This window comes from Podarcis raffonei, chromosome 5, assembly GCF_027172205.1.
Source record: "Podarcis raffonei isolate rPodRaf1 chromosome 5, rPodRaf1.pri, whole genome shotgun sequence".
Classification (NCBI taxonomy): Eukaryota; Metazoa; Chordata; class Lepidosauria; order Squamata; family Lacertidae; genus Podarcis; species Podarcis raffonei.
In genome coordinates, this window is record NC_070606.1 from 14,707,682 (window position 1) to 14,733,256 (window position 25,575).

General features: G+C 46.2%; 1 protein-coding gene and 1 long non-coding RNA gene across 2 annotated transcripts; one reads left to right on the plus strand and one right to left on the minus strand.

Moving 5' to 3' along the window:
• Positions 1-884: 884 nt before the first annotated feature.
• Positions 885-7,935, minus strand: LOC128413671 (uncharacterized). The gene is made up of 2 exons (XR_008330396.1): positions 7,787-7,935; positions 885-1,346 (listed from the first exon to the last, which is right to left on the minus strand). It is a non-coding gene; the product is annotated as an uncharacterized LOC128413671 (long non-coding RNA).
• HIF1AN (hypoxia inducible factor 1 subunit alpha inhibitor) lies at positions 7,792-25,575 on the plus strand. Its single transcript, XM_053387935.1, has 8 exons — positions 7,792-8,313; positions 12,536-12,786; positions 15,017-15,165; positions 16,580-16,725; positions 18,135-18,241; positions 19,255-19,318; positions 21,305-21,415; positions 24,408-25,575. Exons 1-8 carry the CDS (start codon positions 7,807-7,809, stop codon positions 24,450-24,452), a joined length of 1,380 nt encoding a protein of 459 aa, XP_053243910.1. The 5' UTR covers positions 7,792-7,806; the 3' UTR covers positions 24,453-25,575.

The window sequence follows — 25,575 nt, forward strand, 5'->3', positions numbered from 1 at the left end:
TGGAGGTCTTTAAGCAGAGGCTTGACAACCATATGTCAGGAGTGCTCTGATGGTGTTTCCTGCTTGGCAGGGGGTTGTACTCGATGGCCCTTGTGGTCTCTTCCAACTCTATGATTCTATGATTCTATGACTAAGCCGCTTCTAGCGAACCAGAGCAGCACACGGAAACACCGTTTACCTTCTCTCCAGAGTGGTACCTATTTATCTACTTGCACTTTGACGTGCTTTCGAACTGCTAGGTTGGCAGGAGCTGGGACTGAACAACGGGAGCTCACCCTGCCATGGGGATTCGAACCGCCAACCTTCTTATCAGCAAGCCCTAGGCTCTGTGGTTTAACCCACAGCGCCACCCGCGTCCCCTTGATGATGATGATGATATGCAATAACTGGCTACATAGTCAGAATCCACGGGGGTTGCGCAGGCAGGGTGGAAGGAGATGGGGGAAGTATTTTATGGTGGTCTGCTGAGTTCAATATGAGTGTTAATGTTAAGTTGTGGGTGAACATATCAGACGACACAGCGATTCTTCAAACAGCTCTTGTTTATTCACAGGCCAGAACAGAACAGAACTGAAGGGTTCAGCCAGCCTGCTTATATAGAGCTCCACTAGAATGCAACAGTAACCATTTTCTGTAACTATCCAATCACTGAACGTCACTTTCAATCCCTTATTTGCATATGTGGACCTGAGTGAAAACAACAAAAATAAGACTATATGTATTGGGAAATTTGGGGGGAAACAATACGCAGGGTGAACAATATGGAAATAAAACAAAACGGGAGTATGAGGGAAGTCCAGGGGAGGAATGTGGAAATATGAAAAATTGTTAAAGATATATTGTTAGTGTTAAGTTGTGGGTGAACATATCAGACGACACAGCGATTCTTCAAACAGCTCTTGTTTATTCACAGGCCAGAACAGAACAGAACTGAAGGGTTCAGCCAGCCTGCTTATATAGAGCTCCACTAGAACGCAACAGTAACCATTTTCTGTAACTATCCAATCACTGAACGTCACTTTCGATCCCTTATTTGCATATGTGGACCTGAACTATCTACAGTATCCCCCTGCTGGCCCAGGGTGAGAACTTCAGTACATAACAGTTAACATATACACCACCTCTTCTGCCCGGGGTAAAATTACACTGTTTTGCTGACTAGGTTGTACTCCTCCCATGACACATCTCTGATTACACCTTTCACTACACACGGTTGAGGTTGCTCTGGTAGTGGGGTTAAACTGATGCAAAGTTAAGCCATAATATTCCTCCTGATACTGTAATGTACCAATGTAAAGTTCCCAGCAGCAGCATGTCTTCCTGGTCTGCTTGCACAGGGGAGGGTTCTGTAAATAAGAAAAAAGGCAGAAGAAACAGAAAGAGCAAGCAAGCAAAACATTCGTGTTGAGAATAAACAGCAGTCAGATGTAGGTATACCTGGTTTATCACTGTCTTCATTAAATTAGTATGTTTATAACTAATGTTGTCATTAGAGCAAATGGGTTTAATGATAAATAATCTGGAATGGGTTTTGATCTGCAGAGGTTTATAATAGAGATCGTTACAGAGACATTCCCCATTATGTCTGATGTGAATAACGGGAGAAAAAATGAGAACTAGTACGCCAGAGTTTATGTAATGAAGTAAAATGTAGGCTTCATTAATGTTAATATTGATCTTACGCAAGATAATGCATCAGTCATGCTAATATATATATATCTGAAAGTAAGCATGCTGTTTCAGCTGTTTATATTTTCCCAGCTCTGCCAGGACAAGACAATTAGATTTGGATATTAACTTTAATAATATTGATACCATTCCAAAAAAGGCAATTTGCATAATGAGGTGAGATGCAAAATTGATCTTATTTGGAATTGATCCCTCCATCCCATAAAACTCTGCCCTGTAAATTCTCATTAACTTTTGCTAGAATTTGCCACATGGAGAGAAAGATTACATCAATGGCCATTTCAACTTTTAAAGTCAATATTATTCTAACCATGGCTGAGTAAATGAAATATATTTTAGCAAGGGGTGGGCAGAAATAAAGAGATGGCAGAAGCCAGAAAGGGAGGCCTGTTGCTTGCCGCAAGTAGGGCAAGCACATAAAATACGCAACACAAATATTGAGCTTCATGTTCTCATAAGATACCTTGACCTGGCTTGACAAGGGTGTGTGACTGCGGGAGCTCCCAGAATGGACTTCACAGCCACCTTGCTCCCCCCTGGTCCTTCTTACTGCCCTGCCAAGGAGTAACTCAGGGGTCGGCATAAGACTCTGGGTAACCCCGTGCGTGGTCCTTTTCTGCCTCTGTGAGCGAGCGGGACGCGGGGAGGAGAGCGAAGCGCCTCCATAATGACTCACTGGGAGACAGCCCCTGCTGTGGCAGAGACCCCTGATATCGAGCTGTTTGGGAAATGGAGTATAGATCAGTGACATCTCCTTGCAGGATTTTTCGCCCTATAGGACGCACCTTTTCCCCTCCAAAAATGAAGGGAAAATGTGTGCACGTCCTATGGGGCGAATGCAGGCTTTCGCTGAAGACTGGAGAGCGAGAGGCGTCGGTGCGCACTGACCCCTCTCGCTCTCCAGGCTTCAGGAAGCTATCCACAAGCCTTGGGAGCCCGGCGGGAGTTCCCGCAGGCTCGCAAGGCTTGCGGGCAGCAGCCTGCAGCCCGAAGCACGGGGCGCGCTCTGAAGGGCGCCCCGTGATTCATGCAGATGTCCGCAAGCCTTGCGAGTCCGGCGGGAGTTGCCGCCAGGCTCGCAAGGCTTGCGGATAGCAGCCTGTTCTGGGGGCTGGGGGGGAAATAATTCCCCCCCCCAAAAAAAAACGAGGTGTGCCCTATGGGCCAGTGCGCCCTATAGGGCGAAAAATACGGTACATTGCAGTGAAGGAGAAATATGCCAAGTATTTGCCACACAGTGCTGGGTGCTATGCTGCCAAACGCTTCCGGAAAGCCCAGTGTCCTATCGTTGAGCACCTCACTAACTCGATGATGATGCATGGACGCAACAATGGCAAGAAGCTCATGACTGTGCACATCATCAAGCATGCCTTTGAGATCACCCATCTGCTCACAGGAGAGAACCCCCTTCAAGTCCTGGTGAATGCCATCATCATCAGTGGCCCTCGTGAAGACTCTACCCGTATTGGTCGAGCTGGCACAGTGAGGAGACAAGCTGTTGATGTGTCTGTGACCTTTGCGTCGTGTCAGAGTTCCTCCAACTCTCAAGAGGTCCCAGGCCCTAAGGAAGTTTGATTAACCTCAACCAGTGCCAGGGCCTTCTCAACACTGGCTCCAGCCTGGTGGAATGCTCTGTCTCTTGAGACCAGGGCCCTGCGGGATCTGATCTCTTTCCGCAGGGCCTGTAAGACAGAGTTGTTCCGCCTGGCCTTTGGCTTGGAGCCAATTTGATTCCCTCCCCCTCTTTCTTTTTCCTTTCCCCTCCTATGAAGAGATTGCTCCCTCATTGTTTTAATGTTGTATCTTAATTCTTTTAAATTGTATTTTAATCAACTTGTTTTTATTATTGGTTGTTAGCCGCCCTGAGCCCGGTCTTGGCTGGGGAGGATGGGGTATAAATAAAAAATTATTATTATTATTATTATTATTATTATTATTATTATGCCATCAAGAAGAAGGACGAGTTGGAGCGTGTGGCCAAGTCCAACCGTTAAGAGCTGCTGCTGCTGCTGGATATCCAAAGCAAATAAATTCTCATTTTTTTAAAAAAACCAAAGCTCAGGGGTCGGCATGGGCCGGATCACTCCCGCGGAGATCCTCCATGGGCCAGACCGGTGAAGCGCGATGCAGGAAATCGTGTCTGCGCATGTCCGCGGTGCCAGAAACTGCTTCTGCGCATGCCCAGACGCCGAAAATTGCGCCTGCGCGGAAGTGATTTCCGGCATCTGGGCATGCGCAGAAGCAATTTCCGGCGCTGTGGACATGCACAGACGCGATTTTCGGCATCTGGGCATGCGCATAAGCGATTTCTGGAGCAGTGGAAGAGAGTCCTCATGCTATGCTGTGCCGATTTAGTGCAGCGCGCGGGGACTCACCGAGTGGGTGGCTCAGGGGCCGCTTTGGTTGCTGACCCCTGGTTTAACTCAAGGTGTCGTCTAAACAGGGACTTGTGGCTAAGAGCTCTCTTCACGAACCACGAGGTGCAGCCAATGTTTGTTGAAATGTGGACCAACCCACTGCAAGAAGGGCTTTCAGTATACTTTGCTGCCTCAAGTTGACAGGCTTGGCATAGCTTAATGCAGAAGAAAGGTCTCTCCAGGTATTGCATGGAACCTTTTTGGGAGAGGAAGTTCCCTCTTCAGAGAGAAAGACTCACTCTCCAGCCAAGCCAGACTGTGGAGCTCTGTGAGCTGTGGTGGACTATGCCAGCCATTTGCAGACCATTGTTATGGAAAAATCAAGGTGTGAGGCTGCTCAGTCACCCAGCTCGTCAGGCAGAGCCCTTGGGTCCCTGCGGAATAAAGGAAGGAGTCCAGCCCACCGGAGCAAATAGCTGTAGACCAAAGTTTATTGCGCAATAGGTGACAAAGACTTTTAAAACTTTCCCACCATATCCCAGAATACAGTTTGTACAGCATCATTGCTACATCACTGGCATGTCACAAAAGGGGAGGGGTTAACCTTGGCAAACATGTCCAGACAAGTCCTTGGTACAAGATTAGCATAGGCAGACATGGCAGGGCAAGACTCAGGTATTAGATTAGCATAGACAAATATGTCTTAAGTACCCACCACCCAAAAGTACAATAGAAGTTCCTTTGCATGTCTGGAGCCTGAGGCGAGTCAGGTGATGAGATTTGGCTTCCTTTGGCTAACAATGAGCCCAGCAATTGTCACTTCCTGGGGTCCTTTTTCAAGGGGAAAATAGCTTTGGAATGGAGTGAACTGGCAAAGGAGATGATTTTATATTGAAAGGATACATTCAGGCATAATATTTGTAATATTTAACTTTAAAGATGCCCTCCCCCGTAATTTCCGTAACACCATAATCCCTGATGAATCCCCACTCAGATGCAAGTTTCTCCACTTTTTCAAAGCTGCAATCTCATGTCTGCTGACCTGGGATCAGGCTCCATGGAACTGCCTCAGGGAATGTTTCAAAGTATTGCACCATCTACTTTGAAACCCAGTGGGAGGAGAAGATGTAGCCACTGCACCAACCTGGCAATCTTCCTGCTGTGGAGAGACTCACCTTTGGCCAAACTAAATAAGGTGTGAGAGAAAAGCAGCTTAGGTGGTTCTGAGTGTGCAGACCACAGGAAGAATTAAGCTTAGGCTGGTGTCTCAACGATGACCTTAAGACTAGTGGATGGAGTTACACCTTGGATGCAGTAAAGTGTCCTCTGGTAACCTTAAGAGCGGAATACTGTGGAGCGTATGTTAGAAGCAGAGGAACCAGAGACCAAATTGCAAACATGCGCTGGATTATGGAGAAAGCTAGAGAGTTCCAGAAAGACATCTACTTCTGCTTCATTGACTATGCAAAAGCCTTTGACTGTGTCGACCACAACAAACTATAGCAAGTTCTTAAAGAAATGGGAGTGCCTGATCACCTCATCTGTCTCTTGAGAAATCTCTATGTGGGACAAGAAGCTACAGTTAGAATTGGATATGGAACATCTGATTGGTTCAAAATTGGGAAAGGAGTACGACAAGGCTGTATATTGTCTCCCTACTTATTGAAGTTATATGAAGAATTCATCATGCGAAAGGCTGGGCTGGATGAATCCCTAGCCGGAATTAAGATTGCCGGAAGAAATATCAACAACCTCAGATATGCAGATGACACAACCTTGATGGCACAAAGTGAGGAGGAATTAAAGAACCTTTTAATGAGGGTGAAAGAGGAGAGCGCAAAATATGGTTTGAAGCTCAACATCAAAAAAATGGTCCCATCACCTCCTGGCAAATAGAAGGGGAAGAAATGGAGGCAGTGAGAGATTTTACTTTCACTGCAGATGGTGACAGCAGCCACGAAATTAAAAGACGCCTGCTTCTTGGGAGAAAAGCAATGACAGACCTAGACAGCATCTTAAAAAGCAGAGACATCACCTTGCCAACAAAAGCCCGTATAATTAAAGCTATGGTTTTCCCAGTAGTGATGCATGGAAGTGAGAGCTGGACCATAAAGAAGGCTGATTGCCAAAGAATTGATGTTTTTGAATTATGGTGCTGGAGGAGACTCCTGAGAGTCCCATGGACTGCAAGAAGATGAAACCTCTCCATTCTGAAGGAAAAGCCCTGAGTGCTCACTGGAAGGACAGATGCTGAAGCTGAGACTCCAATACTTTGGCCACCTCATGAGAAGAGAAGACTCCCTGGAAAAGACCCTGATGTTGGGAAAGATGGAGGGCACAAGGAGAAGGGGGCGACAGAGATGGTTGGATAGTGTTCTCAAAGCTACCAGCATGTTTGGCAAACTGCGGGAGGCAGTGGAACACAGGGGTGCCTGGCGTGCTCTGTACAGTACAGTGGTACCTTGGGTTAAGTACTTAATTCGTTCCGGAGGTCCGTTCTTAACCTGAAACTGTTCTTAACCTGAAGCCCTACTTTAGCTAATGGGGCCTCCTTCGGCCGCCGCGCCGCCGGAGCACGATTTCTGTTCTCATCCTGAAGCAAAGTTCTTAACCCGAGGTACTATTTCTGGGTTAACGGAGTCTGTAACCTGAAGTGTATGTAACCTGAAGCGCATGTAACCCGAGGTACCACTGTATATCACATTCCCCAACCAACCAAATTACAAAGTGATTCCCAGCCACCTCCACAAGCCTGAAAGCAGCCAGAAAGTTTTTGAGAGGGGAACGCCAAAAAAATATATCATTATCAACACACGTTTACACAATGCCAGTCCTACTCTGAGCAGACCCTCTGAAGTTAACAGACCTGGCTAACTTAGGTTAGTTAATTTCAATGTGTTTATTTTGAGTAGAACTTAATTGACTAAAACTCACGAGTGTACAGCGTAGGATTGCTAGTTAACATTATGGTTTTATTCTCTTTTTAAAGGTTTTCTTTTAAAAACAACAACCAAGTGGTGTATCTTTTTTTATGAAATAAAGAAAATAAAGAAAAATAGAATAGACAGCCATTTTAGTTGCAAATAATTTCCTATGCATGCCAAGGGCAGATTTCTCTCTCTCTCTTTCTCTCTCTTATAAAGGTAAAGGTAAAGGTAAAGACCCCTGACCATTAGGTCCGGTTGTGGCCGTCTCTGGGGTTGCGGCGCTCATCTCGCTTTATTGGCTGAGGGAGCCAGAGTACAGCTTCTGGGTCATGTGGCCAGCATGACTAAGCCGCTTCTGGCGAACCAGAGCAGCGCACGGAAACGCCGTTTACCTTCCTGCTGGAGTGGTACCTATTTATCTACTTGCACTTCGACGTGTTTTCAAACTGCTGGTTGGCAGGAGCAGGGACCAAGCAACGGGAGCTCACCCCGTCGTGGGGATTCGAACCGCCGACCTTCTGATCGGCAAGTCCTAGGCTCTGTGGTTTAACCCACAGCGCCACCCGCGTCTCTTATACCCCACCTTAATTATTTTACTTGATTTACACTGCATTTGTGACGTTCCATTTCATGACATTGTTGGTATCCGCTTTGGGATGCAAATCAAGCCAGGTCGAAAAGCCAAATCTTTAGCTGCCTCCCTGCCCTCTTGCTCCCGAGGAAGATATTCACTCACACCATCTGGCAGGTTGCGTGCATGTGCCCTCTTGCCTCAGGCACCCAAAAACTGCCTGCGCCGGCCCTGCTGCTTACCAAAGGTGCTCCAAGTTGAGATGCTGATGGCTCAGGGCGCGTTTCCTCCACCGCCCGCCAGGGGTCGCCGCTGCGTTCGGGCCGACCGGAAGTCTTCCCCTCTCCTCGCGGACGACGACGCCGGCAACAACAACAACAACAACAACAGGCACGTCCTGGCGTACCCGGATGTTCCTCGCCCGCCGTTTCCGCCTGAGGGAGCGAGCGAGGCGCCGCTGCCGTCGCCGCCGAGAGTCCCCGGGCTGCCCAGCGTCGCGAGGTGGGCGATGGCGGAGGCCTCCGCGTCCTGCTCCTCCCCCTCCCCGCCTGCTGCTGAGGAGAACGGGGGCCCTTCCCCGCCCCCCCTTCCTCCCAGGGGCCCCGAAGGCGGCGGCGGCGGCGAGGAAGAGGAGGAGGAGCGGGAGGTCGGGGGCCGCCCCCACCGAGGCTGGAGCGAAGCCCAGTTCCGGCGCTACGGCTTCGCCACGCGGCCCATCCCCAGGCTCCGCCACGGGGACCCCCGGGCCGAGGAGCTCATCGAGAACGAGGTGAGCGGGTTGGGCTCCTTCCCAAACACAAAAGACACGCGCCCCCCCTCGGAGGGAGGGGGGAGGGGTCCCCTGTGCTGAGACCCGGGGGGGGGAGAGTGGGAGGGGTAGGGTGTGGGGTTTGGCCCCCTCTCCTACGGTTTGCCGCCAGCCTTGGTTAGGGGGCCTCCAGGATTATTATTACACACACAAAAATACGTATATGCATTTATACATTCTATCCATACCCCCAAATGTGTGGGGGTGGGGGTGCATATATATATACACACACGGCGGACGGGAGGAAGGGGGGAGGGGTCCCCTGTGCTGAGACCCGGGGGGGGGGAGAGTGGGGGGTTAGGGTGTGGGGTTTGGCCCCCTCTCCTACGGTTTGCCGCCAGCCTTGGTTAGGGGGCCTCCAGCATTATTATTACACGCACACAAATACGTATATGCATTTATACATTCTTGTCTGTCTATCCATACCCCCAAATGTGTGGGGGTGGGGGTGCATATATATACACACACACACACACACACGGCGGAAGGGGGGAGGGGTCCCCTGTGCTGAGATCCGGGGTGGTGGTGGTTGAGAGGGGTAGGGTGTGGGGGTTTTGCAAACGCCCTGACCCCCTCCTACGATTTGCCGCCACCCTTGGTTAGGGTGCCTCCAGCACTATAATTATTATTACACACACACACGCACACAAATATTTATATGCATTTATACATTCATTCCTATCTGTCTATCTATACCCCCAAATGGGAGGGGGGGGTGTACAGACAGACAGACAGACACACACACACACATATGTTGTTGTTGTTTAGTCGTTTAGTTATGTCTGACTCTTCATGACCCCATGGACCAGAGCACTCCAGGCACTCCTGTCTTCCGCTTCCTCCCGCAGTTTGGTCAAACTCATGCTGGTAGCATTGAGAACACCGTCCAACCATCTCGTCCTCTGTCGTCCCCTTCTCCTTGTGCCCTCCATCTTCCCCAACATCAGCTTCTTTTCCAGGGAGTCTTCTCTTCTCATGAGGTAGCCAAAGTCATGGAACCTCAGCTTCAGGATCTATCCTTCCAGTGAGCACTCAGGGCTGATTTCCTTCAGAATGGAGAGGTTTGTTCTTCTTGCAGTCCATGGGACTCTCAAGAGTCTCCTCCAGCGCCAGAATTCAAAAGCATAAATTCTTTGGTGATCAGCCTTCTTTATGGTCCAGCTCTCACTTCCATACATCACTACTGGGAAAACCATAGCTTTAACTATACACACAAACACAAATATGTATATACAATTATACATTCATTCCTATCTGTCTATCCACACCACCAAATGTGGTGGGGTGGGGGTGTACACACACACACACACATGCATGCATTGCAGGGGTTATACTAACTAGATAATCCTCTGGTTCCCTTCCAACTCTACAATTCTGTGATACTCTATACCAGGGGTCAGCAAACCTTTTCAGCAGGGGGCCATTCTACTTGGGGGGGGTGGACTATTTTTTTGGGGGGAATTAACGAATTCCTATGCCCCACAAATAATGCAGAGATGCATTTTAAATAAAAGCACACATTCTACTCATGTAAAAACACGCTGATACCCAAACAGTCCACGGGCTGGATTTAGAAGGTGATTGGGCTGGATCTGGCCCCCGTGCCTTAGGTTGCCTATCCATGGCTTATACTAACTAGATGATCGTCAGGCTCCCTTCCAACTCTACAATTCTGTGATACTCTATACCCTGCCCTTTTCCTTGACAATGACTTAAGGAAGCTTACAGTGAGAGGGATGGAGGACTGAGTTTCCTTCCTGGAGGAAGTGGAGCATCCCCTCTGCTGAGAGCAACCCATCCATGCCCACTCATCTGCTTCCCCCCGCTTTGCCACCAGCCTTTGTTAGTGTGCTTCCAGTATTATTATACATATACATACAGTGGTGCCCCGCAAGATGAATGCCTCGCAAAACAAAAAACCCGCAAGACGAAAGGGTTTTTCGGTTTTTGCGTCGCTTCGCAAGACGAATTTCCCTATGGGCTTGCTTTGCAAGACGAAAACGTCTTGCGAGTTTGTTTGCTTTTTTCCTAAAGCCGCTTGAAGAGGCGCAGTTGCGACGGACCGTGCTTCACAAGACGAAAAGACTCACGGAACGAATTATTTTCGTCTTGCGAGGCACCACTGTACTTAAATATACACCTTGCCTTTTCCCCAGACAGAGACTCAAGGCATCTTACAGCTAAAAACAAATCAGCTAAAAACAGAGAAAGAAACTTGCATTATAAAAACCATTAAACATTGATAGAATTAAAACTAATTACACGTATGTTTAAAACCACACACAGAATTATTATCAAAACAGCATGGCACCAGCCCTTTAATTAAAAGCGGTCAGTTCCCAGAAGCCTGTTGGCCGGCAGAAGGATAGGAAGGAGGGAGCCAGTGTGGCTTCTCCAGAGAGGGTGTTCCAGAGTTGACTGGGAGCAACCACCACAGAGAAGGCCCTCTCTGTATCTGTGAGGGTGGTGGGTCCAAGAAGAGGGCCTTCCTCAAAGATCTCAGATCCTGGGAAGGTTCACATGATGGAGTAGGGTTGCTGGATCAGGAGGCTTCAACCTTGAAAAATAGGAGGGAAAGGGGGGCATAGAGGGAAGTTTTCCCACCTCCTCTTTTAAACACCCCCATGGTAGGAATATTCACTTTTGACAAGCAACCTTCAAATAAAGGCAAGCTGGCCCACGCATGCACAGGTTAGTGATTTGTGGCACATAGGAAAGAAGAGGGTGGTTTTTATATTATTTTTGTTTCCAAAATATTTCTTAGTCACCTGGATCCCCCTTTTACTCATTATACTTTATTCTGCAGTTGCTATATGAAAAACCTGCTGATATTGTTCCTGTTTCAGCATTACAGTTCCTGTGCATTTACAACTAAAAAGGGGCTTTGAAATAGCAAGTGACGCTGCTGTGGTAAACTGGGGCATTGGGCTGAAGGCATGGTTTTGGGTGTCTGCAAGACTAGAAGCAGCACCATAGTGGTTTGATTGCGTTATGGAAGGTGAGCAGCTTTAGGATAGGCAGAAAAAGTAGGCCCTTCTGCTCCCCAATTATTTATTTCCAAGGCTGATGTATTCTCATCATTGGAGTGATAGCCACTAACTTGGGTGACTTTAAGAGGGGATTAGACACATTATTGGAGAATAAGGCTACTAGTAATTGGCAGTGTGCCTCTGAACATCAGCTGCTGGGGTTCACAAGGGAGAGTGCCATTATAGGTGTCCCTTTAGGCCAGGCTTCCCCAATATCGGCCCTCCAGATGTTTTTGGCCTACAACTCCCATGATCCCTAGCTAGCAGGGCCACTCATCAGGGATGATGGGAATTGTAGTCTCAAAACATCTGGAGGGCCGAGGTTGAGGAAGCCTGCTTTAGGTCCTTGGTTAGCCACGGTGAGAATAGAATGATGGATGAGATAGGCCTTTCAAACAACTCTTTAAGTTCTTCAAAGACCTCTCAATAGAGGTATTTGGAGGCAAATCTGTGTTTGCTTCTAATATTTGAGTACAGTATTAGAAATTTCCTGGGTGCCAGGCATATTTTGTTTCTGGCTCGGGCCCAGTTGCGACTATATGGAGAGTTCTGGGCACCAGGTTGGCAGCCAGCATCTCCATCAAGCCAGTGAAAAAACCTCTGCCTTAGACCATAGTTAATACCATTTCCATTTCCACTGTGTGTGCTTCTCCCTCTTGCATACTGGGGCAAATGAATTGTAAGGGCAAGCTACAGTCAAGCAATGTAGTTGAGATCATAGAATTGTGGCGTTGGAAGGGATACTGAGGGTCATTTAGTCCAACCCCTGGCAAATAAGCATTGTGTTGTGACCATAACCTAGGTTTAAGCTGCCATTTGGTGCCTTGCTTATATATCTCAGTTTTGAACACTATTTGAGTATCCTTATTGAAGAGTTAAGCATTTTGTTTCATGGCTTGAGCATTAATCAGAAAGGTAAACCCATCACCATTCTTCTTTTTGACTTCTAGTGTTCCGCTGTATCGGGCTGTCGTCAGTGTGTAAGGCTGTGCTTTATGAGTGACGGCAGTGAATAGTTGCAGCTACTTTCCTTCCATTGCTTATTCCTAGTTGCAAAATCAGCCTGAATATTTGTGGCTGAGAGTTAGATACCTCCCACCTTACCTTGGGATTTTGCATTGCTATGCTTTGTGCTTTTTTCCTGTCTTTCCTAGGAGCCAGTGGTGTTGACAGATACAAACCTGGTGTTTCCTGCTCTAAAATGGGATCTGGACTATCTGCAGGAGAACATTGGGAGTGGGGACTTTTCGGTATATAGAGCAAGCACACACAAGTTCCTGTATTACGATGAGAAGAAAATGGCAAACGTTAAGAACTTCAAGCCTAAGTCAAGCAGGGAAGAGATGAAATTCAGCGACTTCGTTGAGCAGCTCCAAGAAATAGAACAGCAGGATAGTGGAGAAAGGTAACATCGGTTGGTGACTTGGCGGTTTGGCTCTGTCGTGAGACATGGACTGGTGTATCTTCTAAGGCAGGAGTGGGAACCTTTTTCAGTCTAAAGGCTGCATTCTCATTTAGGGGACACATTTCAGTGGCGGATGGGGCCAGAGCCAGAGTGGGTGGAGCAACTGGTGTAAGTTTTATCTCAAGTAAATTGTGAAGCAGGACTGGTGAAGGGTGTGACATAGGAATAATAATATAATAATAATAAATTTTATTTATATTCCGCCCTCCCCAGCCGAAGCCGGGCTCAGGGTGGCTAACAACAATAAAACAGTACAACACAACACAGCACTCTAAAATCATTCATTATAAATTCAATTCAAATCAAACCGATGGCAACCATTGGGCCAGAGCTCTGCGAAGATTGCCAAAGGAGGGAGTCAGGCTGTGCCCTGGCCAAAGGCCTGGTGGAACTGCTCTTTCTTGCAGGCCCTGCGGAAAGATGTCAAGTCCCCCAGGGCCCTAGTCTCTTGTGACAAAGCGTTCCACCAGATCGGAGCCACAGCCGAAAAAGCCCTGGCTCTAGTTGAGGCCAGCCTAACCTCTCTGTGGCCTGGGACCTTCAAGATGTTTTTGTTTGAAGACCGTAAGTTCCTCTGTGGGACATACCAGGAGAGGCGGTCCCCTTAGGCACGAGGGTCCTAGGCCGTATAGGGCTTTAAAAGTTAAAACCAGCACCTTAAACATGATCCTGTACTCCACCGGGAGCCAGCGCAGCTGGTATAGCACTGGGTGAATGTGATCTCGCAGCGAGGACCCCGTAAGGAGTCTCGCTGCGGCATTCTGCACCCTCTGGAGTTTCTGGGTCAGTCTCAAGGGCAGCTCCTTGAGTTCTGAGGGCAGGAAGAGTCCTGGGGGCCAGATAGAGAGGGTTGGAGGGCTTCATTTGACCCCCAGGCCTGCGGTTCTCTACTTCTGTTCTAAGTGGCTAGTCTGAGATATCATCCCTGGCTAGCTGCTTGCAGGGTTTTAAACTGAAGGAAACGGTGAGACATTCTACATCATACAGAAATTCTGTCACAGTGCAGACTGATCCAAAACAGAATATATTTCTCTCTTCACACGGTCAAATCCTGTACTTCCTACCTTGTAGGGAATTTCCCCTTTCCTGTTCATCCCCCTTTTACCATGCACAAGCGTCTTCCTGAAGCAACAGGATCATATCTAGTAGTTATTGTGCTAGTATTGCTGCTGAAGGCATCCAATAAGTGTGTGTTCCTTTGGGCAGCACTCAAGGTGATGGGGAAAAGAAATAGGATTCTGGACTTAGTGGGGGACTGGTTCTTGTGCTCCCTCTCCTATTAAATTAATTGGAAAGTGGCTGTGTAATTAAAGCCGAGAAAAAGGCTACAACGAAGAAAGTGCTTCACAGCTTGGGGGAAGACACCCTGTGCTTCCTTTGTTGATTGCAGTGAGCGGAATCGAGGAGTCGCTCATTCGCCAGTTGTACAACTGGATGTGTGTGGTTTTTTCTTTTTGAAAAACTGTTTAGCATTTTTGTCCATCCTTCCCAATGCTCAGAGCAGCTTCCTATAAAAATAATAGAATAAAAATAGTAAAAAGATGCAGTTTTGAAAATAAGAGCATCATAAACAAGGGCTTTTTATGGGTTGTTTTATGGTTGGTTATATATGAGAACTGTTTGCTCTGCTACTGCTATTTTAATGCTAGCTATTTTTACTGCTATTTTAATGGTGTATCTTACTTTGTTGCAACCCATCTGGAGGACATACACCCTAAAAGGCAGGCTAGGAACCTATTATCATAATCAGTATAATCAACAGCAGTATTAACACTAGGTCACAGTCCCTAATCCACTGCTGTAGGTCTTTTGGAAGATAGGTTTTGCATCCTTTCTGAAAGGATACAAAGACAGGACAGCTTCTAGACTGATCTCTGAGAATGAGAGTACCTGAAACCATGTGTTTTGTGCATCAGGGAACGGATGGGTCATCCTGCATTTGTGTACCTGCCCAATTTCTATTGACTTGGTAGTGCTCAAGTGAATCCTTTCCTTAAATCTGCAGTCCTCTGTGCAAAGATAGCCTTTGCTTATCAGGTTTCTATATAAGTGAACGTATTTTTGAGGCATTGGCTAAAAATGAATGAAAGATAGCAAGCAAGCAAGATCTTCCTTTTTGCAGACTTACATGTAAAATCCTCCTTTTCCCCTTGTTTTCTGCCATGTGCAGGCTTTATCTGCAGCAGACTCTGAACGACACAGTTGGGAGGAAAATCGTGGTGGATTTCCTGGGCTTCAATTGGAATTGGATTAACAGGCAACAGGCAAAGCGAGGCTGGGGTCAGCTGACATCCAACTTGCTACTGATCGGCATGGAAGGTAGCAGATCTGCCTTAGACTTACCGTATTTTTTGCACCATAACACTCACTTTTTTCCTCCTAGAAAGTAAGGGGAAATGTCTGTGCGTGTTATGGCGCGAATGCCTGCGGGTGGCGGGGGGGGGGATCTGCTGCAGTCATGAGCAGAGGATCCATTGTTCCCCTTCCTTCCCTCCTCCGTGGTTACAAAGCATGGATCCACATGGATCCTCAGGATTTTTGCATTGGGCTACTCCAAACTCACTGTCAGATCACATGTCTGTGGCCACAGCATGAACCACAAAAATCATATATCCACTATTTCATTTAGAATATTTTTTTTCTTGTTTTCCTCTTCTAAAAACTACGTGCGTGTTATGGTCTGGTGCGTGTTATAGAGCGAAAAATACGGTAAATGTGCCTAAAGGTCTTTGGACAACTCATTGCATTTTGCTTTTAGCATAGACAACTTCTTAGGGATTCCTTTTGCACACAAACATCCAACATCTAGCCCCTGTTATCTCATATACGAAAATCTGACGTAGGTGATTCAGAGGCCTGATTCAAAGAAGCGGTGTCAGGGATGTAGTCCATAGATGCCAGAATAGCCAACATTATGCCTCCCAGATCTTGTTGGGCTCCAGGCAGCATGGCCAGCGAGCAGGGATGATGGGAGTTGCAGTCCAAACGTCTCGAGGGCTTAACTTTGGCTACCCGAGACATACATAATCTTTGAGAACAGGGCCTCTTGTTCACAAGTTACATCTGAAAAGATGAACCACACTTTTCTTATTTGGTTCTTTCTTCTTTCACATGCATCCATTCCCTCTGGCTACACAAATAGGCAGCATGGCAGTCATCTGGCTGCTCTATTGAGAAGGACTTTCTTCACATAACTAATTCTTCCTTGTCCTGTAACGTGTACTACTGTCTTGTTGCAAGGACCCAGATGATGCAAGTGCTATAAACCGATGACATACATTCATAAGTGTCCTCTGTATAACTGAATACACTGTTTAGATCCCCCCCTACGTAGAACTTGATTTATTTTGGTGCATGACCGATGCAGATCACCCATTGTAAGGTAATGATTCTATCCTGCCTTTGAGGGCACTCTCTCACAAGACAGCCTACAGTAAAACCATTAAACTACCTCCCTTGCTTTGGATCGCTCTCTGTATGGATAACTATTATTCAGAAAACCTCTAAACCACAGCCGTTAAACTGGTTTTGAATTGGTTTGTCAGTGGCTTTCCTTACGCAATGATGGGAGCCGTTGCCTTCAGTGGGTCCTGAGAGTGTTGTTAAATTGCACAAGATGCTCTTAAAACTTTATTTTCTAACGGTTTACTTGTAATGTAGGCACATCCTCATTATTAATACTTGTGTTTAGAGGGCTGTCAGGTTTACAGTGTCTCTGTTTCTTTTTATGAAGGGAATGTGACTCCAGCACACTATGACGAGCAGCAGAACTTCTTTGCTCAGATTAAGGGATACAAGCGTTGCATCCTGTTTTCCCCTGACCAGTTTGAGTGCCTCTATCCTTATCCTGTGCACCACCCATGTGATCGGCAGAGCCAGGTAAGGCGACATCTGTGCCAAATGGCCCCTACTTTGTAGGAGTATGTGATATTAAATATTTGGGTGGCATTCAACTTAGTTTTACACAGAGTAGACTGATGGAAATGAATGGACCTAACTTATTCACATTCTTTAATTTCAGTGGGTCTGAGTAAAACTGAGTTGAATACTATCCTTTGTTCTGATCAGATGGAAGATTCACACAGGCTTCTATGTCCTGTCTAACAATGACCAGCCTGAAAGAGGTCACAAGCAAAACGTGATCTGTATTTTCCTCCTGTTATTTGTGGTCAACGTCTCTTTGTCCTGTTCAGGCCTTACTTGCTGGTGTTTAGTCTGATAATTTAGCCTAACCCCTTGATGATGAAGGAAAGAGACATGAAAAGCAACAACTGTGCTGCTAAGAAACCCCAGTGTGCAAGCAGGTGCTTATATGTGGGGTTTCTGCACACAAACACGCCCTGCTTGCTTTTCAAACGATTGCATGCGATTCAGTGCCATGGTGAAAAGTGTGGCTGTGCTCCAGATTAAACGCAGCAACGTCTCACATTATTGCGTTTGCATCCTGCCTCTTCTCTGAGGAACTCAAGATGGTTCTTCCCCATTTTACTCTCTCAACAACTCTCTGAGGCAGGTTTTTCCGAGAGAGAGAGTGGTTGGCCCAAGGTCACACACAGAACTCTGTGGCTGATCGGAGCTTTGACCCAAATCCTACTCCCAACACACCAATCCGTATATCACACTGGCTCTCCAGTATGCAGCATCCATACTATACACTATACTAAGAAAACACTATACTGTTGGATGCAATCTGAGTAGTGCATTGTCCTCTGAACGTGTACACTCCACATTGGCATGAATAACCAGTTTTTACAACCGTATGTGTAGTCTTGTCCAGGGACAACAAATTAATGGGATGGAATTCGCCTTCCACCAAGGTATCTAAACAACCTACCAAATTTCTAGGTAGCCTATCTTTTTTATAAAAAAAAATGTAAAAGCAAGATTCTAGCTCATGATTGGACTTCAGCCTGAACCCAACCTTCCCCATTTCATTTGCTTACTGTCTACCTATAGTACAGACATGCAACACAGACCTCTTTTCTACCATTTACTGATGTGCACTTAGGAGACAAACACAGTCTATTACTGTCTTACTTAATACTGTGTTAACTGATTTTGCTTTGAAGAAAACAAATTGGGTTAAATCTAGAATTTAGTCTAGCACTTGACTTTACAGGTTAACTTTTGTGACTAGTATGCAACAGGTTGTTGCCTCTACCTGAGCTCGTGCAGGTTTACCTGAGGGGAATTGGGGCATGGGAGGGACCATACTCTGGGGAACTCTCTAGACGACCTTTGTGACTTCAGCCTCTTCAGTGACATGTTTTTTTCTCCTGTTTTGCTAGGTTGACTTCGACAATCCTGACTATGAGCGCTTTCCCAATTTCCAGAACGTAGTTGGCTATGAGACAGTGGTGGGCCCAGGCGATGTGCTTTATATCCCCATGTATTGGTAATGAACATAGACGGAGGATTGGACAGGGTGGTGTGGGAACTGGGGCAACTGCAGCAGAACCCAGGGCCCCAGATTAAGGAATGGGAACCTTGGGCTCACAAGAGGCCTGTGGGTCTTTCTCTTTTGACTCGGATGTACTGTAAGGCCTACAGTTTTTACCTTCTCTGTGTATTCAAAAGGGAGAGAGTGCTTCCTTTATCCTCAAGATACGGAGGATAAATAGGCTTTTGTGTTTTAAGGTGTTCTCATCCCAGAAGAGAGAGGAAAAATAAAAACATCCTTGACATTTGCTAGTAGCTTGGATTTGGGTGGGTGGGTTTAGGTAAGGTGAGGCTTACCCTTTTGCACTCTCACCATGGCAGTTCAATACAGGATTGAACTGTTCCAACCACTAAAAATTTCATACACAACTGTGTAATATTTTAGTCTGTCTCCATTGGGTTTCTAAAAAAAGAAAAACCCAAGTAGCTGAGGCTAATCTCATGGGGTGAGTTCTCCTTTACTGTAAGGGTAGAGTAAGTCTGACCCAAGTCGGGTGTGGATCTGTCCATGTACCAATCTCTATGGGACTTAAATGGGAAATGGCGCACATCCCACAGGAAGTAAAAGTATAGGGGAAAGGGGGAGAAAGTGCCTGCCTTCAGTTCCCGTAGCCCTTTCAACTTAGAATGAAAGTGAACCTACCTTTGTCAGGTTGGTACTGAAGGCGGGAAGCATGCTTTGTTTGTATTCTGAGATAAAGTATGCACATGCAAGAGAGACACATTCATGGGAGTGTGATCTATTGAGCACAACAGATACAAACAGCAAGAGGTCACGGATAGTCATAGCATAGTTCCCTGACACAAAGTGCAAATAGGATAGAAGCCAGGGGGATAAAAGAATAACAAAGGCTCAAGCTGAGCTGTCTGCATTGATACTGTAGCACTGATGTTGTTAATTCTTAAATTCTCTGTGGCTAGAATTGGAAACGCATACAATTTCCCTTGCCTTTGTATTATTCTATTCAGGTGGCATCACATCGAGTCTCTGCTGAACGGAGGAATTACCATCACTGTAAACTTTTGGTACAAGGTAAACATGTCACTAGCTTTTGTTGCTGGCAGAAGAGAACTTTGCGCATGGATAGAACAGAAACATAGAGCTGCTACTTGAAATATCTGTTGTGTGGTGTAATGCAGTACAGTGGTACCTCAGGTTAAGTACTTAATTCATTCCGGAGGTCCGTACTTAACCTGAAACTGTTCTTAACCTGAAGCACCACTTTAGCTAATGGGGCCTCCTGCTGCTGCCGTGCTGCCGGAGCACGATTTCTGTTCTCATCCTGAAGCAAAGTTCTTAACCCGAGGTACTATTTCTGGGTTAGCGGAGTCTGTAACCTGAAGCGAATGTAACCTGAAGCGTATGTAACCCGTGGTACCACTGTATTGATGTTGCTACATTATAAAATCTGTCCTCTTCATCCTACACACCTCTAAGGGCTGCTTAAGGTTTCCTAGAGTTACATTAACTCTGCCAAACCTGGCCTGTGTTCTTAATTCCATCTCTTTAAGGATTTGTATGGCCGCACTGGTGTTGTTCAGTAAATTTGCATACCACCCTTCATCCAAAGGTCACAGGGCGGTTCACAGCATAAAAATACAAAATGAGAACACAAAGTACATAACAGAACAAAAGCAAAACAAAACCAATACCCCCCCTCCCCGCAAACATATTTAAAAGGACATAGAAGGCTAATCAGCCGAAGGTCTAGTTAAAGAGAAACTTTTTCACCTGACACCTAGAGATACGTAATGAAGACTCCTGGGGAGCCCATTCTACAAAAGGGAGCCGCTGCAGAAAAGACCCCCTTCTCATGTTGTCACCGTCTGGAGCTACCGTGGAGGAGGCATACAAAGAAGGGCCCCTGCGATCATGATCACTGGGTCAGAGTTGGTTCACATTGGGAGACGCGGTCCATAGATATTCCCTCTGTGAAGCATGTAGTTCCCTGGGTTAAAATAATGCCTAATTGTTTAATGGTGATGGTTCTTTTAGGGGACCCTTTCCTAGACCAGCATTTGTGCAATGATCTCTAGTATGACTCTGTGCCATTTGGCTGCTAATGGAATACCAACCATTCTCCTGTCCCCCACTGTTTTATTGGCCACTGTTTTATTGTGCTTGCATGTGTGTGATGGGTGTGTGTGTGTTAGTTTTTTCAAGTAACATGAACTGCTACAAACTTATGATCCTGCTGTTTCCTTTTGGTTTTTCTGCTACCTCCCAAACCAGAAACCAGAGTGAACGCTGCAAGTTTGATGCTAGTCTCTTTGTCTATATTATTATAATAATAATAATTTATTATTTATACCCCGCCCATCTGGCTGGGTTTGTTTTGATTTGGAAGCTTCCTAAGTGTGTGTGGGGGGGGGAATCCTCTTTGAGAGTATGAGCACATGTAAATATGTCGACACAAAATTTAAAAAATTCCTTCCAGTAGCACCTTAAGGTAAAGGGACCCCTGACCATTAGCTCCAGTCGTGACCGGCTCTGGGGTTGCTGTGCTCATCTCGCTTTATTGACCAAGGGAGCCGGCGTACAGCTTCCGGGTCATGTGGTCAGCATGACTAAGCCGCTTCTGGTGAACCAGAGCAGCGCACGGAAACGCTGTTTACCTTCCCGCCGGAGCGGAACCTATTTATCTACTTGCACTTTGACGTGCTTTCAAACTGCTAGGTTGGCAGGAGCAGGGACTGAGCAACGGGAGCTCACCCCGTTGCGGGGATTCGAACCACCGACCTTCAGATCGGCAAGTCCTAGGCTCTGTGGTTTAACCCACAGCACCACCCGCGTCCCAAGTAGCACCTTAGAGACCAACTAAGTTAGTTATTGGTATGAGCTTTCTGTGCATGCACACTTCTTCAGATACACTGAATGCACACGAAAGCTCATACCAATAACTAACTTAGTTGGTCTCTAAGGTGCTACTGGAAGGAATTTTTTTAATTTTGTGTCAACTACGGCAGACCAACACGGCTACCTACCTGTAATGTAAATATGTGTTTGTGTTTTTCCCAGGGTGCCCCAACTCCCAAAAGGATTGAATATCCCCTAAAGGCTCATCAGAAGGTGGCAATAATGAGGAACATAGAGAAAATGCTGGGCGAGGCGCTTGGAAACCCACAAGAGGTACAGGACAAACCTGGAAACTGTTATTGGGGGCCAAGGGGGCTAAGTTGCACAGAAACCCCCGAGTTCTAATTGGGCCCTGAGAGCACCAAACAGCCTAATTCTGTCAGTCGTTTGCAGTTCCTTAGATATGCATGAAGGGTTAACCCTGGGAGAAAAGAAAGGCTATAAATTATGCCATATATTTATGTACCGTATTTTTTCGCTCTATAAGACGCACCAGACCACAAGACACACCTAGTTTTTGGAGGAGGAAAACAAGAAAAAAAATATTCTGAATCTCAGAAGCCAGAACAACAAGAGGGATCACTGCACAGCGAAAGCAGCGATCCCTCTTGCTGTTCTGGCTTCTGTGATAGCTGCACAGCCTGCATTTGCTCCATAAGATGCACACACATTTCCCCTTACTTTTTAGGAGGGAAAAAGTGAGTCTTATAGAGCAAAAAATATGGTATTTATTATAAAATACCTCCAGACATCATCTACGAAGATGCCGGGGTGGTATTAAAATGAAAAGGAATACAAGCAAATCCACTACAAAATGTGGGTTTTAATAGAGTCATACAAATTTGAGGTATCTCTGGTACTATTTGCCCAAAGCCAAGTGACATCCCGGTTTAACTTTTGAGGTTCAACACTGTGTCGTTGGCAAATTGACATCTCTCAAAACTTAAGATACAATAAGATCTTCTATATACATCAGGAAACGTGGCGGATTTCAAAAGTAGGCTGATTCGCCCAAGGGGCAGGGTTTCAAAGGTCCTCGGAGTTCAATAGATGTTACTGTTAAGGAAAACCTCTGTAAACAATTGCACACTGGTGTTGCAAACAAGTGACAATTGACAGTGATTTTAAGGCAAGATGAATTTTAACAGGGAGAAATGTTAAGTATTGCACTTGGGCAAAAAAAATGAGAGGCACAAATACAAGATGGGTGACACCTGGCTTGAGAGCACTACATGTGAAAAGGATCTAGGAGTCCTGGTTGACCACAAACTTGACATGAGCCAACAGTGTGACGCGGCAGCTAAAAAAGCAAATGCAATTCTGGGCTGCATCAATAGGAGTATAGCATCTAGATCAAGGGAAGTAATAGTGCCACTGTATTCTGCTCTGGTCAGACCTCACCTGGAGTACTGTGTCCAGTTCTGGGCACCACAGTTCAAGAAGGACACTGACAAACTGGAACGTGTCCAGAGGAGGGCAACCAAAATGGTCAAAGGCCTGGAAACGATGCCTTATGAGGAACGGCTAAGGGAGCTGGGCATGTTTAGCCTGGAGAAGAGGAGGTTAAGGGGTGATATGATAGCCATGTTCAAATATATAAAAGGATGTCACATAGAGGAGGGAGAAAGGTTGTTTTCTGCTGCTCCAGAGAAGCGGACACGGAGCAATGGATCCAAACTACAAGAAAGAAGATTCCACCTAAACATTAGGAAGAACTTCCTGACAGTAAGAGCTGTTTGACAGTGGAATTTGCTGCCAAGGAGTGTGGTGGAGTCTCCTTCTTTGGAGGTCTTTAAGCAGAGGCTTGACAACCATATGTCAGGAGTGCTCTGATGGTGTTTCCTGCTTGGCAGGGGGTTGGACTCGATGGCCCTTGTGGTCTCTTCCAAGGCTGCTTGTTCTACTGGGGTGAGGGCTCCAAACATTAATGTTGAGTTCCAAGCCTATTATCCTTTACTGAGAATGGGTTGGAAGATAGACAAGGACAATAGAGACTTTAAGAAAGACTGGGAACCATTTATGTTGTATTTACAGAAATATTGTAAAGAAGTGGACTCCCTAGCAGGGTTTGAGCAAACATTTACAATTAACAAAATAAATATAGAAGTTAAGATGTAAAAACTGGAGAAAGTGGAAGTGTGAAAATAAGTATGGTATAAAAAAGTGAAGAATATAACAACTTTTAAGTTAAAGACTGCAATATTAAAGTAGAATAAAACAGGCAGGGGAAGTAAATAGCCAAAGAACCATAAGAGGAAGTTGAGGGAAGTCGGGGGGGGCCTGGGGATTTATATTCCTTTTTGCTTTTGAGACAGTGTTGATTGTAGTGATTATAAAATTGTAAAACTTAATAAAAATTATTTTTTTAAAAAAAGAGAGAATGGGTTGGAAGATGCACAACAACAACAACAACAACAACAATAATAATAATAATAATAATAATAATAATTTTATTATTTATACCCCGCCCATCTGGCTGAGTTTCCCCAGCCACTCTGGGTGGCTTCCAATCAAGTGTTAAAAACAATACAGCATTAACTATTAAAAACTTCCCTAAACAGGGCTGCCTTCTAAAGATTTCTTTTAAAGAGAAGATAGCTGCTTATTTCCTTCACATCTGAAGGGAGGGCGATCCACAGGGCGGGCACCACTACTGAGAAGGCCCTCTGTCTGGTTCCCTGTAACCTCACTTCTCGCAATGAGGGAACCGCCAGAAGGCCCTCGGCACTGGACTCAGTGTCCAGGCTGAAAGATGGGGGTGGAGACGCTCCTTCGGGTATACTGGACCGAGGCCATTTAGGGCTTTAAAGGTCAGCACCAACACTTTGAATTGTGCTTGGAAACGTACTGGGAGCCAATGCAGATCTCTCAGGACCAGTGTTATGTGGTCCCAGTGGCCATTCCCAGTCACCAGTCTAGCTGCCGCATTCTGGATTAATTGCAGTTTCCAGGTCACCTTCAAAGGTAGCCCCATGTGGAGCGCATTGCAGTAGTCCAAGCGGGAGATAACTAGAGCATGCACCACTCTGGTGGGACAGTCCACAGGCAGGTAGGGTCTCAGCCTGCGTACCAGGTGGAGCTGGTAGACAGCCGCCCGGGACACAGAATTAACCTCTAGTGTTGACTTCAACGGTGCTACAATGCTGTGCTTACAGTTTTGCATCTTGGGAAGATTTTTGGCTGTGCAAACATTATTCCATTCGGCATATGTCTGTAGCCAACAGTTTTTGTGGTTTTTCTCATTTGTTGTTGTCTCTCTCAACAGGTGGGCCCCTTGTTGAATATGATGATTAAGGGGCGGTATGACTAATCCTCGGCCTCTGCAGTGGTGGATGTTGCGAGCTGCTTCGCAGACAAGTGGAAGATACTAGGCGCTAGTATCGCACGCAGAAATTGAAAGACTGAGGTGCTCCCGGCACAACTCTGCCCTATTCTGCACCAACGTAGGGAGTGACTGGTACCATCAAACACTCCTGTCCATCCCTCTTTCAACTTCACTTAACCTTCCAGAAGAACCCGTGCTTTACGAAGTAGGAACCTAGCTGCCAAGGACTCATGTGTCTGCGACCTGCCAGTATACAGAGATTGGCGCCTGGTACTTGCCTGCCACCTGTCACATTGCAAAATACTTTTTTGGGGGAGGGAGCAGAGTTTAGACTGGCCCTGCCAGTCTTTTGCGTTCATCCCACCAGCTGAATTGTATGATGTTGCATGAGGGGTGGACGCAGTAAGTCTCAAAGTCTTGAGAGTCTCCCGAAGAGGGAGAGAACCTTTGGCCATGTAAGACTCCACTGTCTGCTTATTTTGCCTGGGAAGTGAAAGCAATTGCATGCTGGCATCTGCATAGCTGCCTGTGTGTGAGAAGCAACTAGACAAGCCATTTAGATCTTCCCTCTGTACCTTGGCATTAGAAATCTCCCCGCCACCCCTTCTCTGAGGTTTAGCTTCCGTGTTTGTCAAAGGTCGCCTTCTCTCTGATGGCACAATTTTCTAATGTAAAGCAAAATTATGGTTACAAGTACACAGAGGGAGCAGGTAGGGATGGAGACAATAAAGTCTTCCAAGTCCGCTGTGCCAAATTAACATCGAAAACAGCGTTTTGGAGGGCCTGACCTCTTAATTCTGTTGGGAGTCCGGGCTGAAATCCCCATACACACAGATTCCCTTTGCTACACTCGGGACGGCTTTTCCACAATGAGCACCAGTGCCCTTTGTCAGTAAAAAAACACCTTTGTGTTGTGTTTCTCTTTCCATACATGGAAATGTTAATTTCACTCCATCCTCAGCCGTCTGCATACTGGATTATAATGGATAAATAGGTGGAGAAGGGGAACAGCAAAGTTACAGTAACACTTTATCGCAGTGACTTTTTCAACAGACTTCTATGAAGGGTGGAAGCCTCTATTTTCCATTCTGTTCCACTTTTCCCTGCC

Bases quoted from the DNA above. Each gene is read 5' to 3' on its own strand.
- HIF1AN (XM_053387935.1), top strand. From the start codon at position 7,807: ATGCTGATGGCTCAGGGCGCGTTTCCTCCACCGCCCGCCAGGGGTCGC. The intron at 16,726-18,134 runs GTAAGGCGACAT...CTGTTTTGCTAG, and splicing joins CATGTGATCGGCAGAGCCAG to GTTGACTTCGACAATCCTGA. The intron at 21,416-24,407 runs GTACAGGACAAA...CTCTCTCAACAG, and splicing joins CGCTTGGAAACCCACAAGAG to GTGGGCCCCTTGTTGAATAT.